Below are 18,540 nucleotides of genomic sequence, written 5' to 3'. Positions count from 1 at the left end.
TTTATGAAGTTTTTCCCCACCCAAAAATATATTTTCTTGTGTTCTTGCAGAGTTTTAAAATATACATTTAACCTATATAGCATTCCATTTGGATCTATACCATCCTGTCTAAATGACAGATGCTGGACCACGTAGAGTCAGTCTGCTGAGCCTACGTTGTACATTCATGTGTAGCACTAAAAGCATTAATAAATCAATAACAACACTTCTCACAGAAGATATGAAAATCAACATTAGGCCAAATCCTTCTCCCACTGACTTCATTGAGTGTGTGATCCAGCTGATTGAAGTGTTATCACAGATTGTTAAAAAAATGTTAGTGATCCTACTGTCTGCTATATAATACATTTGAAAGTATACAAAGCTGTTAACTATCACTAGTTTAAATTTTCACTTTGAAAATTAGCATTTTGGAAATTACTATAATTGCATAAAACCTAAGACAAAAGCATGTGAAATTCAGTCCTCACTAGAAGCTCTCTAAACTAAACATTTATATTTAGTGAAACCATTCTTCACCTCCCTAACCTTCCAATTCAGTTTTCACTGACATAGGAAAGACTCTGTATGAGAAACTAAACATTCTGCCAAATACTTTTTGACAATGTTGGCATAGAGTTATCGGACTGGCCTTCCCTCCCCAGCCAATGAACTTGTTGTCTTTGACATTTTATGACCAGCTACTGTTTGTTGCTCATACTAATGTTTTTTCCAGTTCCTGATCTTTTGAAAATGTTTGTAAATTAAATTTCCTAACAGCTCTTTGCTGATGAGCTCAACTTTCACCAGCATGCCCCAATCTAACCGTAATAGTTATAGACATATGATCCAAAACCTTCAGCATTCAAACAACATTAATGTGTTGTTAATGCAATTACTGGTTGTAATATTCACCTATTCCTATATATCAGTATCAGTAATAAAGTGGAAAAATAAAAATAGGCTTTCAGTTCAAGAATGCAGTTTAGCAATGGTGTTTGTTATTCACGCACGTTCCAATGTGCTTTTAGCTGATATTTTACTCCATTATTCTAGTGTATGAAGTGCATTTAAAGCAATAAAAATGCTGTGTATTTTTACTAATCAAATTAGTGATTTATATTATTTTAGATAAGTATCAGTTTTATTATGCTATTCAAAGCACTGTCAATAGTTACAGTATATTTTCATCCTTGCCATTTCAAAATCATAACAACTTAGCCAAAGTTGATTGTGCCTAACTAAGGTCTTGTCTACGATTACCAGGAGATCGGCGCTGCGGGAATTGATCTCCCAGGGGCTGATTTAACACGTCTAGTAAATATCTGCTAAATCGACCACTGACCATACTTCCGTCAACTCGGGTACTCCACCAGATCCTGAAGATAAGGAGAGTCGATGACAGAGTTTCTCCTATCAGCCCCCCACAGTGGGGAACATGGCAACTTGATCTCTAAGGAACTTGAACTCTTAACTATTATGTAGCTGGAGTTTCATGCCTCAGTTCAGTGGTGCCCGCGGGCGCCATAGCACCCGCCGGGCCATTTCTGTGCGCCCGCCGAGTGATTGGGGCTGGCCCCGCTCCAGAGCTTGCGACGCAGGGGCGGGGCGCCAGCCCTGGGCGTGCAGCACATGGGCAGCCCAGCCCCCGGGCATATGGAGCATGGGCTGTGCCGGACCCAAGAGTGTGGCGTATGGGTGTCCCTGCCCCTGGGCATGTGGCAGAAGAGCAGCGCTGGCCCCAGGCGTGTGGCGCATGGGCTGTTCCAGCCCCGGACGTGCAGTGTATGGGCAGCCCCGCCCCTGGGCACACAGCACAGGAGTTGCGCCAGCTCCGGGCACATGGCATATGGGTAGCTCCATCCTTAGGCGTGAAGCACAGGAGTGGTACCGGCCCCGGGAGTGCGGCGCATGGGTGGCGCCGGCACCCGGCATGCAGTGTACGCGCGGCCCCTCCCCCGGATGCCCGGCAAATGAGTGGCCCCACCCCTAGGTGCTCGGCAGCCCCAAAAGGTTGGGGGCCTTAGTTCAACATTGCCCCCTAGTGTAGACCTAGCTTGAGATTAGATTGCGTTGCATTAGATTGCAAAATGGTATTTAAAATCATGTTATTTAAAATGTTATTTAACACAGTTGGTAAAATAACATTTCCTTTTCCTAGTTTATGCAGGGTGCCAGCATGTATGCAATTTAACCCCCATATAACTCAAAGCAGCAGAAAAGTCTGTGTGCAAGCTTCTCTGAACACAAGTTGCTCACTAAAAAAAAGAAAATACTCATAACTTTACCTTTATATGTCCCCAAATATCTATAGAGTCAGACACCAAACCAAATACAACTTTGGCATGTGTGCATGAGGTTAGTGAATTTGAATTCTCTTTCTGAAGTTAGTTTGGCCCAGATTTCATGTTGAAATTTGCTTTGTGCCAGGTGCTTGGGATAACACTGGACTGGAGTTTTATTTGTTCAGCTGCTTAACAAGTCTATTTTCACATCACAACTGCACCATATTCAGAACAAATGCTGACAAGAACTATTTGTCTTAGCAAGCAGGGTTTATGCAGCCAGAAAGAAATACTATAAAACTAATTCTATAAAAACAAAAACGAATAAATCTCACTTTTATAGAGAAGCACACAGGTCCACAGAAAATATAATGAACCAGCTGTGCACTTCCTGCACCAGTGAAAAACCCTCTCTCTAGACAAAATACAGGACTATGTAGCACTTTAAAGACTAACAAGATGGTTTATTAGATGATGAGCTTTCGTGGGCCAGACCCACTTCCTCAGATCAAATAATGGAAGAAAATAGTCACAACCATATATACCAAAGGATACAATTTAAAAAAATGAACATATATGAAAAGGACAAATCACATTTCAGACCAGAAGGAGGATGGGGGGGGGGGGGGGGGAGGAAACAGTTTGCACAATACACATTTGCAGCTAAATCTGACACAGAACATTCCTCTCTCGGCTCCAGTCTACATAAACGCAAATAAATTTTCTCTTACACCCACATCACTCTCCTCCTTCAGTGCCACGATGTATTAACTATTAGTATGGACTTTTGATCTGGTAGAACAATATCCGAGAGAGGCCAGGAATTCACAGCACAGTGGTGAGGCCACTCCCTCTCACACAGGCATCGGACTGCCCCCTCCAACCTGAACCCTCACAAACACGCGGCTCCTCCACCCAGGCCTCTGCTCACCCCTCTCCTCTCGCAGCGCTGGGGGGGGAGAGGGCGCTTTGGAGGCGCGAGCCACGCTGCAACTCAGAGCAAAGGGCCCCAGCGGCGCGCTCAGCACAGGCATGAGCAGCGGGCGCTTGGTTCGTCCAGGCTCGCTAGCGGGCCGGCCTCAAGTCACGGGGCTGCACGTAATTTGATCCGGCCGGATACACATCGCTCCTACCCCGCCCAGGCACCTCGGGACGGCCGGAGGGAGGCTGGGCGATTACAACGCCCCTGGCGGGCTCCCCGCCTTTCCGGGAGGAGGGATCCCGGGGCGCCGCGGCGCTAACACCCGCCCGAAGCCACCGCCCCTCTCAGCCCCGCTGCCGCCGCCACAGCGACGCCGGCAAGAGCAGCAGCAGCAGCAGCAGCAGGACCCCGCACCGGTACCGCCCCCCCCCCTTCTCCTTCTCCCGCCCTCCCCCGCCGCGGGCTCTCGGACCCAGCCCCGGGGAGCGGCGGGGACTGGAGTTTCCTTTCCACCCTGGGGCTCCGGCGGGGAGGAGACGCTGGGAGCCAGAGTCCGCGCTCGGCCGCTGCCCCAGCCGGTGACAGCTGGGGTGAAAGTAACGTAGGGAGGTTAGGTCCTGGCTGTTAGCCAGGATGGGTAAGGCATGGCGTCCCCAGCCTCTGTTTGCCACAGGGTGGAGATGGATGGCAGGAGAGAAATCGCCTGATCATTACCTGTTCGATTCACTCCCTCTGGGGCACCTGGCATTGGCCGCTGTCAGCAGACAGGGCACTGGCAGGGCCAGCTCGAGCCATTCCTGCACCCCGGGCAGCGGGCATGCGATGCATGCATGGCTCTGCCCATGGGCGCATGGCACATGCACGGACCCGCCCCTCAGCACGCTGCGCCCCTAAGAGCTGCCATCAGGCACCGCATGGCCCCCAGCCCAGGGTGCACAGCACCTGATAGCAGCTCTAAAGGGCGCCGGGCAGCCCCTAACCCTGGGCGCACGGCACCTGATGGTAGGTCTAAAGGGTGCTGCGTGGCCAGGTGCACGGTGCCCCTTACAGCTGCCATCAGGTGCCCCCCGTAGGTTGGCATCCCGGTCAGTTGCCTGGCTAGCTCCGCCTCCTTAATCCAGCCCTGGGTACTGGGTTGGATGGACTTTTGTTCTGACCCAATATGGCCATTCTTATGTTAACTTACATTTCTTACCAGTGCTGTTGTCTGGAAACGCTGAGAGTTGCCACAGTACCTGTAAGAAATGGAAGGGGGGGCTCAAGACTGGGGGCTTGGGTAGGTATGTGTAGGGTGAAATGTGGGGTGAAGGGACACAAGGCGGGGGCAGTCCTGGTTGTGACTAGGGATGTTACCCCATTGCATGATTTTAACAGTCTCGGCGGTTACAGGGTTACCTGCACTATAAAGCTAAACCTCCTCAGGAGTGGGGCTTGCAGCTTCCTGCCTGTCTGGCTCCCCAGGGAGAAGGCTTAGCTGACTGTAATCAACACCATTAATCAATAAGCATCTGCTCAGTCGTTTACACTTAAACATTCCCAGTTGTGACCCTGTGCCATGCTGCTACGGTTCCTCATCAAATAGGAGCTGTGGGGGCAACACCCATAGACCAGGAAGGGAAGTAGGAGTGATGGGGGGAAAGCAGCAGTACCCCTTGGGCTCCTGGCCTTGTGTTTGGTGGCTCTGCTGCCAGCCTTGTGCACTGGGGTCCAAGTTGCCAACTGTATGCACCAGGGACCCAGCTGCTGGGTCTGTGCACCCTGGGTTCTCCTGCTGGCCCTGTACACCCAGGGCTTTGCTGCTAGCCCCAGGCACTGGGGCCTTTGTTTCTGTCCTCATCTTTGGGCGGTGGAGAAGGACAGGAGAAAGGGGGATGGATCAGAGCTCTGTTCCCCAGTTGGCTATTCTTACTGGTGCATCCGCTATACACACCATTGCTTTGGTTAAAGCAATCCAGAACTTGGGGTGGGGGAATTTCTTATGTCTGTCAGGTGAGTTTTGTTTCTCTGCAGTGACTGGGACAGTGTGTTTAGTAGCCATGAACCAAACTGTAACCCCCAGGTGTGATGGAAACCACTTCCAGCTAGGGGATGTGGCAGCACCTTAGTTCCAGCAGCATCCTATACTCTGGTGGGATGGGGTGAGAGCAAGGACGGAAGTCTGCCTGTGGGAGTGGGGGATGAGACAAGAGTCAAGCTCCTAACAGACCAGACTGAAACTTGAATTCACAACTCAGTAGGTGTCTCTGGCCTGTCCCTGCCTTGAGAAGGTGCTTCAGCCTGTGGTTTCCTTCTGCCAGTAAGACCAGCAAGAGGAGATGGTCCTTTATAACCTGTGATTCTAAATACCTTGCACTGGGTTTTCTAGTGCCAGCTAAGGACTCTCCCCTGGCTTCTATGCAGGTAGGGTAGGACAGAACTAGTGGATGTAATACATGCAGCATGGGAATTTATTAAATCCATTGCACATATACTAGCCCTGCCTTAAAAAACCCCAACAAATGGTCTGGTAGCACTTTACAGACTAACAAAACATGTAAATGGTATCATGAGCTTTCATGGGCACAGCCCACTTCTTCAGATGACCGGAGTGGGCTGTGCCCATGAAAGCTCATGATACCATCTACATGTTTTGTTAGTCTTTAAAGTGCTACCAGACCATTTGTTGTTTTTTCCTGTAACAGACTAACTCTCCTATCCTCTGTAGCTCTTCCTAGACTGCTGAGTCTCTCAGGAGAGTCTTGGGCAATGGGAGGTTCCTGGCACTGCTATTTACTTAGTCACTAAAACATAGCATATGTCTTTAAATAAATTCCTGCAATGAATCTACCACCATTATATTTATATGCTCTGTCTAGTGGCATAATTTACACTACCTTTGACAAGACTGAGCCTAACACTGTGTCTCTGCCCTGAAGATTTTACAATCCACTGCAAAACCCACATGTTGTTTTGGTTGGCATTTCAAATAAGTATATAATATTGTAGCTATGTTGGTCCCAGGCTATAAAAGAGACAAGATGAGTGAGGTAGTAGTTCTTATTTGACCAACTTCTGTTAGTGAGAGACCAGCTTTTAAATTTAAGCTATGCGAAACTCTTCTTTATTTTTTCAAGACCTGGAGAAGTCTGAAAACTTGTCTCTTCTTGCCTACAGAAGTTGATCTAATAAAAACTGTTACCTCCCCCTCCACCTTGCCTTTCTAATAAGTTAAATTCATTGGAAGGTTGGACTACGGGCCTGAATTACATTTTAATTGAAAGGTTGGGATTATATTTTCTGACTCATTGCTTGTATTATAAACATTATGGGTTCCTCACTTTCTGTCCTTATTTCTGTCTTTCTTTCCAAATAGAGCTGACTATATTTCTGAAAGTATATGACATTCTGGTCACCAGATAGTCTTGTATTATTTCAGGGTAAGAAAAGCTTTTTCTTTTTGGGGAGGTGGAGCTAGCCACTTATGGGTGCACACTTTGGGCCTCAGTCCTGTAACAAGCCCTGCACAAAGTCCCACTTAATGGAATGGTCATTGCTTTCTGGAGTCCTACCAGACCACTGAGATCTAGCCATGCAGACTTAAACAGGATTGTGGCTTTAATTTTTAAGATAATTATAGATCTGCACATACATTACAACTTGTTTAAATACTGCTTTTGACTTATCTCCCATTATGTTCCTACAAAGGATGTTAAAGACTAGTCGACTATCCAATAAGCATTTGCTTATTGGATAGTTTTTTGCCTAGTCAACTAGTTGATAGGCACTTCCACATTCCTCCTTTGAAATGTACAAGATCCCTCACTGGGACTCTTGTACATTTCAAAGAAGGCATGCGGAACTCCACATACAGCTTGGGGCCAGCAGGAAGTCCTGTTGACTCCGGGCTGCATGCGGATGCCTTCTTTGAAATGCACAAGAGTCCCCACTGATCCTGGGCTCCATGCTACGCTGCATGCGGTTAGGAGCCTGGGGTCAGCTTCTCGGCCGTGGATGTATGATTTAAAGGGACAGCTGTCGAACAGCTGATATGCAGATCAGTTGTGTGGCAGCTGGCCCTTTGAACCATGTATCTGTGGGGAAATGCCACGGGGAGCATGGGATCAGCTGAGGAATCCCCAGCTGACCCCGGGCTCCTAGCGGCATGCAGCATAGCCTGGAGTCAGCGGGGGACTCTGAGTCCCACACTGATCCTGGACTCCATGGCTTTGAAATGCACAAGAGTCACCGCTGGGGACTCCTGTGCATTTCAAAGAAGGCACTCCCATGCAACCCGGAGTCAGCGGAACTTCTCACTGGCCCTAGGCTGTACACAAAGTTCCACATTCCTCGTTTGAGAAGGCAGGGGCTCCTGTACATTTCAAAGGAGGAATGCAGAAGTGCCTATCAACTAGTCGATGGAAATTCCATAGACTAGTCAATTAACTGCATTTTAACATCCTTAGTTTCCACACACGGAGAGAGAAATATAAACATACACAGTTTTTTAAAATTATGAAATGAAATTTTAAAACTCAGAAACTACAGCATTCAGAAAGTGGAGAATAGATTTTTGTAATCTGTTCAACAACACCACCCAGATGTCATGTTTATTATTTGTTCCCAGCAGCACCGTAATGCCTTAGGAACTTTTCAGTCATTAAAAAGAAGTCATCCGTGCTCTGATGAGGTTACAACAAATTAAGAAAGTTGCAATTTGGTTGTGTAGTTATGAAAAGGTTTTAAAAACACAATGTTTTGTTCATTTGCCCCTTTATTCTGTGTCTCACAAATTATTTCCAGCTACTTGTAACTTTCTCACAGTCATAAGTGCTAGCACAGGGAAATTATGTGTGCTGAGCAAAATCTTAAATCATGTAAGTAATCAGTTGGCTGGCTTCTTTGGAGTGGACTTTTGGCAAGGATTTAAATATGGAGTTTGAAGTTGCTTTGCACATTGATTCAAGAAAGATGTTTCATGCCTGGAAGAAGATTGGTAGTACAGGCTCTTTAATCTAGTATACAGAGACACAACAAGATTCTGTGGCTGGAAGTTGAAGCTTAACTAAATCAACTGGATAGTAAAGTGCACGTTTTTAACAGGGAGGATAATTAATCATTGGAATAATTTACTAAAACACTTGGTGGAGTATCAGTCACTTCACATTTTTAAATTAAGATATGCTGTAGTTAAACAATAAATCAGCGTTTCCTAATCTATGGGCTGCGGCCCGGTACCGGGCTGCGGGAAAAAAACACCGGGCCTCAGCGTGGCTGCCAGGGTGTTCCGGGCTCCCGGACTGACCGTTCAGCGCTGGGTTCCTCAGGCCTTCAGCCAGGCTGGGCGGATGCAGACGTATGTTTCAGTCTCCCAGCAGACGCATAGTGAGGGTTACCAAGTGAGTTCTTATTGCTGGCTGTGGAGGGGGGAGGAGGGGTTGGAGATGGGCTGCAGGGAAGCAGGGTCGGGGCAGTGGAGCTGCCCGGGGGAGATAGGGAGGGGACTGGCCGGCGGAAGCAGGGCTGGCCAGGGGAGATCGCACGGGTGGGAACCGGCTGGTGGGGGCAGTGGGGCTGGCCAGGGGAGATCGTGGGGTGGGGGGACGGGACTAGCTGACAGAAGCAGGGCTGGCCGGGGGGGAAAGGAGGAGCAGTGGGCTGGCCAGGGGAGGTCGCGGGGGGTGGGAACCAGCTCACGGGGGCAGTGAGGCTGGCTGCGGCAGACCGCAGGGCTGGCTGGGGAACTGGCCGGCAGAAGCAGGGCTGGCAGGGGGTGGGCAGTGGGGCTGGCCAGGGGAAATCGCGGTGGGGAGGGGAAGAACCGGCTGGCAGAAGCAGGGCTGGCTGGGGGGGGCAGGAGCAGTGGGGCTGGGCCAGGGGAGATCGTGGGGGGAGGAGGTGGGAAACAGGGGCAGCAGGGCTTGCCAGGAGAGATCGGGAGAGAATCGGCTGGCGGAGACAGCTGGGCTGGCCGGGGGGGGGGGGGGGGGGGGGGGAGAGAATCGGCCAGCGGGGAGCGGGACAGTTCAGGGCGCACGCAGCTCCTGAATAAAAATGTAAAAGCAGTGCCTTTCAAATATCCCCACTGCTGACAGTGAGGTTTAAAGGCACTGCAATGTGTCAGAATGGAGAGAACCTGGTGTATTCACCATCCAGATTGAGAATATGGATAAAAAATTCCAAAGATGGTATCAGCTTTCTGAAAATAAATGAGCCCCTTTTCAATACATGATGTGATGGTGCAGGGTTTTATTGGATTACAGTCCATTTTTCCAATCCATATTCCCTTAACTTGCTGGTAAGAATATTGTGGGTGGCCGTATCAAAAGCTTTGCTAAAGCTGGCTCTGGGGGCTTTGGGAGGAGCCAAAACACCTTATTTGCATATTTGTAATTTGCTTAATGAATATGCAAATATGCAAATGACTGTTACCAGTCCTCTGAAAGCTCGTGAATGGATTTACTGGTCCCTGTGTCAAAAAGTTTGGGAACCCCTGCCATAAATTATTGAGAAGCATCTTCACATGCTCACAAGGAGAGTGAAGTTCAAAGGCTATACAAAGGGTCATGAAAGACCACTGTGATCCTTTATAATCTGAGTTCTCTACAAACTTGATGTTTGCAAACACTGATAGGCTGTACGGAATCAGGCAAAGTGTGTGTGTGTGCGTGCGTGCGTGCATGCATGCGAAGTAAGAATTGGGAGCAGCCAAAGAAGATAGACCAGTTGTTGGGCAGAGTCTTGAAGTCAAGAACAAGAAACTTTTTAACATAATGTGATTTGGAAGGGGAGCAAGCCTTTAATCAGCAAATTCTTCATTTCTTCTAGGTTCCCATTCTTACTCCATAACTTCTTGTTTGATTCAGCTAGATTTCTTGAATATGTATACATTAAGTAAAATATTTAAACAGAGATGGAGCACACTGCTACCTGACACATGCCTCAGATGCACTCTGAGCAATATGAAATTAAGTACTCTTTAGCAGATAGCCTCTTAATAATTTTGTGAGTTTTAAAATATATCAATTCTAAAAAAGGTAACTCTTATTCTCATGTATATGGAGTTCAGCAGTTTTCAAATACATATGATTTTTCCCCAATATTGACTTTAATCCTCAATTTTTATTTTACTTCAGTAATTAGAGCAGAAAGACACTGAGGGCTTCCCCAATTTTATTCTGTCTGCCTTGGACTGATGGACCTTTTGGCAGCTGGGAAATAGCCAGCACATAGGGCATGCATTAATCAAGCTTTCTCTCACCCAGAACACCACTTAATACTGAAGAATATGGAAAGTAAAAATAAAATTGACCTTTTCTCTTATGTTGCATCATATAAAATTGAAGAGAACTGTCTTCCCCTCCCACTCGTCAATTTTCTTGACAAGTGGAATGTGAGCAGGCCATCCCAAGGAGTGTAGTTCTTGGCCAATGGACAGATTACTTAGCAACTGCTATTTATGAATAGTTAAACCAGAGCTATTGGGTTGTGTGGCACAAGTGACAACTTCTAAAAGTGCAAATTAGTCATGCTGAGCTTATATCAATGACTTCACACACACTAATGTTCATGAAGTCTAATTTTTCAATCTTTAACTAAACTTCTAGTCTTCTAGGCAGATCCATTCCTTAGCCGTTTAGCTCCAAGTGATGAATAAAAAACAGTAGGTTGGGCAACAGGTTTGAATCAGGAATAAAGCAATGCTAAACGTAATTGCCCCCATTAGATTGGTTCCTTTGAGACTTTCATTTTAAACACAACAAACTTTCTCAAAGTGAACAACTCCTAAAAGAAACAACTCTGTTTGAGAATGCTCACACTAAACATTCATGTTATGGTCCTGTGGAAGGGATGTGGATGCAAGTAGGCGTATGTCTACACTACATAGCTCCGTCGACGGAGCCATGTAGATGAACTTTGTAGACATAGCAAAATGAAGCAGTGATTTAAATAATCGCCGCTTTATTTACATCAAAATGGCTGCTGCGCTGTGCTGATCAGCTGTTTGTCTGGACGCTCGGTGGTCGACATCAACTGTCAACCCTTTGTCAACCGTCCTTTATGCCTCGTGGGATGAGGTTTACTGGGGTGGTCGACAAAGGCTTTTGATGTCGACCGCCGAGTGTCCAGACTACCGCGCTGTGCTGGCAAACAGCTGATCGGCACAGCACGGCAGCCATTTTGATGTAAATGAAACGGCGATTATTTAAATCACCGCTTCATTTTGCTGTGTCTACAAAGCTCATCTACATGGCTCCATCGATGGAGCCATGTAGTATAGACATACCCTAGGTGACCACCTAACAACCTAGATGGATTATCTTTGCATCCCTGTTAATGTAAACATGGTCAGTAAGTTTGGAGACTTCATGAGTCTGACAGTTTTGTCTTCCACTTCTTCCCAAACCTGCTCACTGCACTTCGCTGTCAGACCATATATTAATGGAACTACCTTGTTGGCAAAACAGAAGTCTTATCTGTATGAAGCTGTCAGGACCATGATATTCTGTAACCTAGAAATCCAACACAAATAATAACAGACTTGGACTAGATAATCTAATCTCTGATCTCAGTCAATATGTGTAGTCAGTTAGAACAACAGTAGAGAAATAATCAAAAGTCATGTCTTATTTGATGGGAGATCATCAGCTGTTGACATACTGCTTTGAAGATACTGCAGTGGGCAGACCTAAGTACATCAACTTCAGCTATGTTATTCAAGTAGCTGAAGTTGTGTAATTTAGGTTGATGGCCTGCAGTAGTATAGACAAAGCCTAAGTGTAGCCTGCTACAGTATGCATACTACAAAGGATGTTTTAAACTGAAAACTTGGGAAGTTCCGAAGGGCATGATGGTATTTTTCTTCCAATGCTTTAATAATAATAATTGTTTAGGTGGATAGAATCAAAATGGAAAATTTTGTTAAAAAAAAATGTAAATAACATTTTTTTAAACTTTCAAAATTGTGGTAGTACTGAGTTATCTCTGACAGGAAGATGTGGCGTTGCTTATCTTAGACCACAAAGTCCATGTCAAAACCATAAATAGAGTGTCTTCTGCTTACATTGCTGAAAGAAAATTTTTAGATAGAATTACATTTAAAATTTGCGGTGTTGCAACAATTCAACTTGCTAGTATTGTGTGTGTCTCGGGTCCTTTTTTGCTACAGCAGTGGTAAGATTCAGTGTGATTGGAGTATGGTTTCCAGAAGATGATTATAAAGACTTGCATGAGTATGCTACTGTACTGTACTTTATGCAGGGCAATTTTTTTTATTTTGTATAAGTCCCATGCGTTTAAGTGACAGCACTAAGTATTATCCTTAGATCAGTGTTGTAGAGTAAATGCCCTTCTTGCTACTTGAGCTCTGATAATTTTCAGAGTATGCCTCCAATTATCTAAACATCAGAGGATAATTAATGTAGTGTAGAAAATTCATCCTGGTTAATATCAGATTTAAAAGTGAAACCATTCTCACTGAAGCAGGAAAAAAATCTCCAACTAAACATTTTCATTTTGTGAGTACTGGAGGGCAATGGAGAATACTGCTTTTCTTTTTTATTTAAATCCTGTTTTTCTGCACTTTCCAAAATTTTCCAAAGCCTTTATCTTGCATCATTTACAGTAATGTTTTATATCAGAGAAATATACTTGATAGTTTTGTGGGCATGCTGAATAATGCTTCAGTTGATAGTAAGCCTTTTTCTGAGGTTGAAACAAGAAGTTAGTAGGGTGTGGTTTTTTCCTCTCTATGTTAAAGATGGTGAGTCAGGAATATGAATTTGTCATAGGATTGAGTTTAGCAACAGCAATAAACATACCAATATTAGTTACTGCCTTAGGATAAAAAAATGAGTCATTTCAAAGTTATTGTAACTGTCTGAGAGATCATAAAATGGCTGTAACCTTCTTATCTGAAGTTAATTTGCTATTATTATTTCAACTACTCATGTTGTAGATGGTTGGATCTGTAACCTCAGGTTAACATTTAACCCTCCCGCACTTCCTCCAAATATAGTGTTGGCACTTATTTTCTAACAATACCTGAAGTGCACGTGTTTACCTATGTATGTGAGGAAAAATTCTCTGTGGATTCCATTTTAAGTTCAATCTAAGATTTACAGTGCATGTTCCGGTGGTTGTTAGAGTAACCAAACATGGACTGAATCAGACTTTGAGTTTCTGGTAACACTGTAACAGGAAACAGTTTATAACCTCTAGATGTCATGATGACCAACAGTAGTTCATCTCTTCTCTTCTTTTTTAGATTCAGTGGGACAGTAGGATGGAGGCTGGGTTCTGGGGCCCTCCCCCTTCATCAGTCTCAGTGCTAGCAGAGCCTGAATCCTGCACTGGAGTTTTATTGCCCTGTAGCCCAAGTCGACGGAACTATGCTAACCACATCCGTGGCTCCAGTCCTTCATTACAGTGTAGAAATAGCCTATGTGTCTTGCTGAAGGCCACGCAGAAAGTCTGTAGTAGAGCAGGGAGTTGCTGCTGTGGCTCCTATATTTCCAAATAGCCCTGTAATCAACAGACCCACCTTGTACAATAATGATTTCTTTGTTACTGTGCTGTAAGTGTGCATTTAAGAACTCCCCTAAAAAGCTAAATTGTCTTTGACAATATTTTTATTAGAAAGTTTCACTGACAGTTTTGTAGGGACTCTACAATTTGTTTTAGCTCCTTCTTGCCATATCAATAGGTAAATAAAACAATTGATTTATTAGTATTGCCTGCTGGCCATAGGTTCTGAAAATATGAAATATCAATCTGCTCTAATTGGGAGCTTTTCAGTAATTTCTTTATGCACAAGTGTATTTGCAACTGAGATGTTAGGAATGGAAGAGAAAAGGAAGTTTAAAAATTACAAACAAAAGGAATGAAACATTACAGAGTGAAGAGTTTCCTCTCACCCTCACGATCCCTCTCTCTTACTTCCCATTAAATTATTCATATTTCTCTTCCCATTTTTCCTCAATGTGCTATCTCTGCAGAAGTGGCACTCTTGCCCTCTAGAACATTTAGTCCCAGGATCCAATATGTATATTTCTACTGAGAAATAAGACAGTGCCCACAAAGTGGCCTAGAAAGCAATCGGAAGTAGTAGGTGACTATAACGCTAAGGAGTCAAAAAGGCAGATGTTAATAGAACTTTACACCCAAAATCAGTTTTTGGTTGATTAAGAAAGTTACTAACCAAGATCATAGAGAACATGCAGTGAATATTTTACACCAGAATATCTAATATAAATTCAAATAATTATGAACTACAGATTGTATTAAAGTTGAGACTTTAAATATTACAGAGTTGTGACTTAAACATGTCTCCAATAATGACTATTAAATATAGAACAAATTCAACATCAGCTGCTAAAATTTTGATCACAAGCATAAATATGAAATTGTCTAGTCACAGTCTGCTAGCTAAGTGCTGAATTCTCAAAAAGCAATGTATTGAAACTCAGCACGAATCATAGAGGATTGGAAAACTTTGCAATTTGTGTTTATCCCACTTGTTATCTCAACTTATATGATACTGTGCTAGCATCTGAGGTTGTGTAAAACCAGTATAGTTCGACTGACTTTAATGGAAGTTTGGTAATTCATGCCAGCTGAGAATGTGTCACATTAAATACTCATATTTTTAAATCTGTGCCTTATATGATCTTTCTTTTATGTTTTTATTTTACAGATTCTGAACCATGGATAACGTCAGAAAAGCAAACACCACCTTTGCACTCAGCTTATTCAGAAAGCTGAGTGAAAATGCCACTACACAGAATTTATTCTTTTCTCCTTTGAGCATTTCCTCTGCTTTGGCCATGGTGTTCTTGGGTGCAAAGGGTAACACTGAATGCCAGATGGCAAAGGTATGTCTGGATAAATGTGAACCATTTAACTTTTCTCTAAAAGCTGAACCATGGATCTCCATTGTATGTTCTGTACCCTGTACTTACGCAAAACTCCCATTATCCTCTTAGCATGTCCGAGAGTACAATTTTGCTGGCATTTTACAGCTGAGGAAAAAGAGCTCTCTAGCTGCCTAAAGATTTAGATAACTTCTTCAACTAAATTCTCTGGGATTAATATCAGATTAAACTAATAATCGACATCTTAAAAATATAGCTGGGAGCATTTTCTTAAAATCAGTTTCCCTTGAAAGTATTATGTTGGGCAACCAAAAATCACTTAGAAAATTGATTTTATGCAGCTACACTCCTAGGCTATGTCTAGACTGCTCCCTCTTGTGCAAAAAAAATGCACGAGGTGAAGCGTGGAATATCGCCGTGCCTCATTTGCATAATTAATGAGGCTCTGTTTTTGCACAAGAGGCTTTAGCACAAAAAGGAGCTGTCTATACGGCTCCTTTTTGCACAAAACCCCCCTCTTGTGCGAGAGCCATTCTTCCTCTTTTTTTCAGGAAGAACAGCTCTTGCGCAAAAGCCTCTTGTGCAAAAAATGGAGCCTCGTTAATTATGCAAATGAGGCATGGCGATATTCCTCATTTGCATATTTGTTTCCACAACAGGGGGCAGTCTAGACATAACCCTAGTGTAGACTAGGCCTCATAGCTTTTGAAAATATAGGCTGAGTTCATTTAACTTTTAATGCCAAATCCTGCTCCAATAAGAACTCATAACCTCTAATGAGAAAGAAAGGCCTGAGGGAAGAAGAGTTTAGTACAAAATAGGGAGCTCTGAGGTCCCAAGGAATGATCGTGCAAACATGTAAGAGGAGACAAAGTCACAAATGCTAAGAGTGAACAAGATTTAGAAAAGGAGAGTGATCCATAGTGGCAAAATCGTCAGGAGTCAGGGAAGATGAGGATGGAGTTGAGGCCCTGAGATCTGACTGCAAAGAGGCTGTTAGAAAGAAGGAATTCTGTGTTGCAGCTACGTATCCTTTTAACTTGTGTATTTTTAATATAGTCTGCTAGGTGTCCAGGGTTGGAATTACATGTTTCAAAACTAGATTTATAGCTGTCCACAGTCATAGCTAGGAAGTCATATTTTTTTAAAATCAATCTTATTTAGTGTCACATGAATTCAAACTGAAGATAAATTTAAAGCTGTGATACAAGGCATGTTTAAATAAATACCAACACAAATTCTGTTGTTTATATTGGTGTAAAACTGGAGTAATTATTAGACTTCAGTGGAATTGGCACATTTACATCTGAGTAAAGGAAAGCAGAGTTCAGCCTGCTCTAGTGATGTTAAGCTGCGATTAATTAGCTAATCAAGTAGTCAGTAGGGGGAGGCGGTGCTCACTAGCCCTGCTGCGGCTCTGGAATCTACTACATTTAAACTGCAGAGCCGCAGTGTGGTTACTGGGACTGGCACTAGCCAGGACTCCTTAATCCTGGCTCATGCCGGCCCCGGACTGTGGATCTGATGTCTGTGCATTTAGAAATGGGTTTTCCTTAGTTTGTAACTAAGTTTTGTTCCCTTGGGAAAATTCCCCGTGAGTTTATTAATGGGTGGCTCTTACCATCTAGCCAGTCCAACTATGCTTGTAACAGGAGTATTGTTGTGATGATAAAAGTTCATTTTCTTTTTTGTATTAACCTGGTATTGGTTCAGTTCTGTGTCCTATGTCTATAGGATCTGCATGTCTCTTACTAGGGGATAGCAGCCACAGACTGCAGTTTGTATTTTCTCTTTTATTTTTCAAGCTCCTTGGGGAAAAGAGCATGGGGTACCCTGGGGTTGGTTTCAAGTGTGCACCCGTTTGTGGGTTCAAAAACATTTGATGGTGGCAACACGATGGGATCATTTTGAGAACCCAGGATTTTTAAAAGGACACAGGTTTTTCTTTTGAGTTGCAAGCTTTGCAGGGTTTTTTCTCTTTTCTTTTGTTTTCTGTGGCTGCCTTAGGGAGAGGAACACAGAAGGGTAAGCTAAATACACAAACATCAAATCCACAGTGCCAAACCATAAAACAATAAAACCTAACGGATTTATCTAGACTTTGCCCTACTTACAGATGAAGAGTCTTTTCTTGGAGAGGGACATGTTGTCTGTCCCACATCAGTATCTAGAGAGCAACTGCCCAGAGACAAAGGAGGGAAAACCCAAACATTCCTTTGTCTCGGTTTGAAAATCCCTATCTGCATTTCTATTGGCTGACTGCTACCTGGCGAGGTACAGTTAACTCTTTAGTCCCCAGGCTGCTGGCCATCCGTCATGATCATGACAGTACTACAAGCAACACTTAAGCTCGGGGAAAATGGGGGACGTTCCCCCCCCCCCCAGTTTGTATACTTGTGCCTTTGACAGCACTTTGTGTTACATTGTTTGTTCTAAATAGAGACCTTTTCCTTGTTTGTCAGACTCTCTCAGTGAAACAAGTTTTTAAAAAGCAACTATACAGCTACAAAACCCCACTTGGGGATATAGAGATACATATGGGAACTGAAACTACTTAAAATTCACTAAATCTAGGAAATCCTTCTCCTTTTAGGGCTGACTTGGGTGTCCAGGATGCAGCTTTCCTCTCTTAAGCGCCGAAAGGCATTGTACTGACCTCTTCCAAAGTGCGCGTTTCACACATGTGGGTCATGCTGAGTGTATATCTTTCTCTTTCTACAGGTGCTTTCTTTGGTCAAACCTGAAGATATTCATGATGGGTATCAGTCACTTATTTCTGAAATTAACAAACCAGGCCTTAATTATTTGCTTAGAATGGCTAACCGGCTGTATGGGGAAAAGACATACCAGTTTCTTACAGTAAGTCAAACATATTTTATTTCAGAAAGTGGGAACTACACAAAATGAGGAAGTTAGTTAAACAGAAATTATGAAGACAGGGATACATAAAAAGACAGAAAATATCATATTATCTCTCTATAAATCTAGTGTTTGTGCGTAAATCCATAGTAAACTCTCATCTTGACTACCATGTACAGATGAAATAAAGAAAGTAAATAAGGAAAAGTTATTTATTCCTCACAACACAAGAACTAGGAGTCTCCAAATGAAATCAATAGACAGCAGGTTTTAAAAGGAAGTATTTCTTCACACAGCACACAGTCAATCTGTGGAACTCCTTGCCAGCGGCTGTTGTGAAAGCCAACACTATAACAAGGTTAAACAAATAACTAGATAAATTCATGGAGGATAGGTCCATCAGTAGCTATTAGCCAGGATGGACAGGGATGATGGTGTCCTAGGCTCTGCTTGTCAGAGCTAGGAATGAGTGTCAAGGGATGGATCACTTGTTGATTGTCTGTTCTGTTCATGTCCTCTGGGGCACCTGGCATTGACCACTGTAGGAAGACAGGTTACTGGGCTAGACGGATCATTGTTCTGACCCAGCATGGCTGTTTTTGTTCTCCAGTCTACAGTACTTTTATTACCAAAAGGGGTAACTAGC

The 18,540-nt window shown here is 43.9% G+C and overlaps 1 protein-coding gene across 3 annotated transcripts in view; it reads left to right on the top strand.

Moving 5' to 3' along the window:
- LOC102449420 (serpin B6) overlaps window positions 1–18,540 on the top strand; it is a 137,278-nt gene that overhangs the window by 109,765 nt on the left and 8,973 nt on the right. The window contains exons 1-4 of one of the 3 annotated variants that reach the window (XM_075921367.1): window positions 3,263–3,602; window positions 6,539–6,602; window positions 14,858–15,035; window positions 17,757–17,894. In XM_075921367.1, the coding sequence (XP_075777482.1) occupies window positions 14,868–15,035; window positions 17,757–17,894 (306 nt within the window). In that variant the 5' untranslated portion in view covers window positions 3,263–3,602; window positions 6,539–6,602; window positions 14,858–14,867. Of the gene's footprint in view, window positions 1–3,262; window positions 3,603–6,538; window positions 6,603–14,857; window positions 15,036–17,756; window positions 17,895–18,540 lie in introns of those variants that run through there. The other 2 variants (XM_075921366.1, XM_075921368.1) reach the window with 2 other exon arrangements.

This window comes from Pelodiscus sinensis, chromosome 2 (genome assembly GCF_049634645.1).
Source record: "Pelodiscus sinensis isolate JC-2024 chromosome 2, ASM4963464v1, whole genome shotgun sequence".
Taxonomy (NCBI): Eukaryota; Metazoa; Chordata; order Testudines; family Trionychidae; genus Pelodiscus; species Pelodiscus sinensis.
This window is presented reverse-complemented; position numbering and strand designations above follow the sequence as displayed.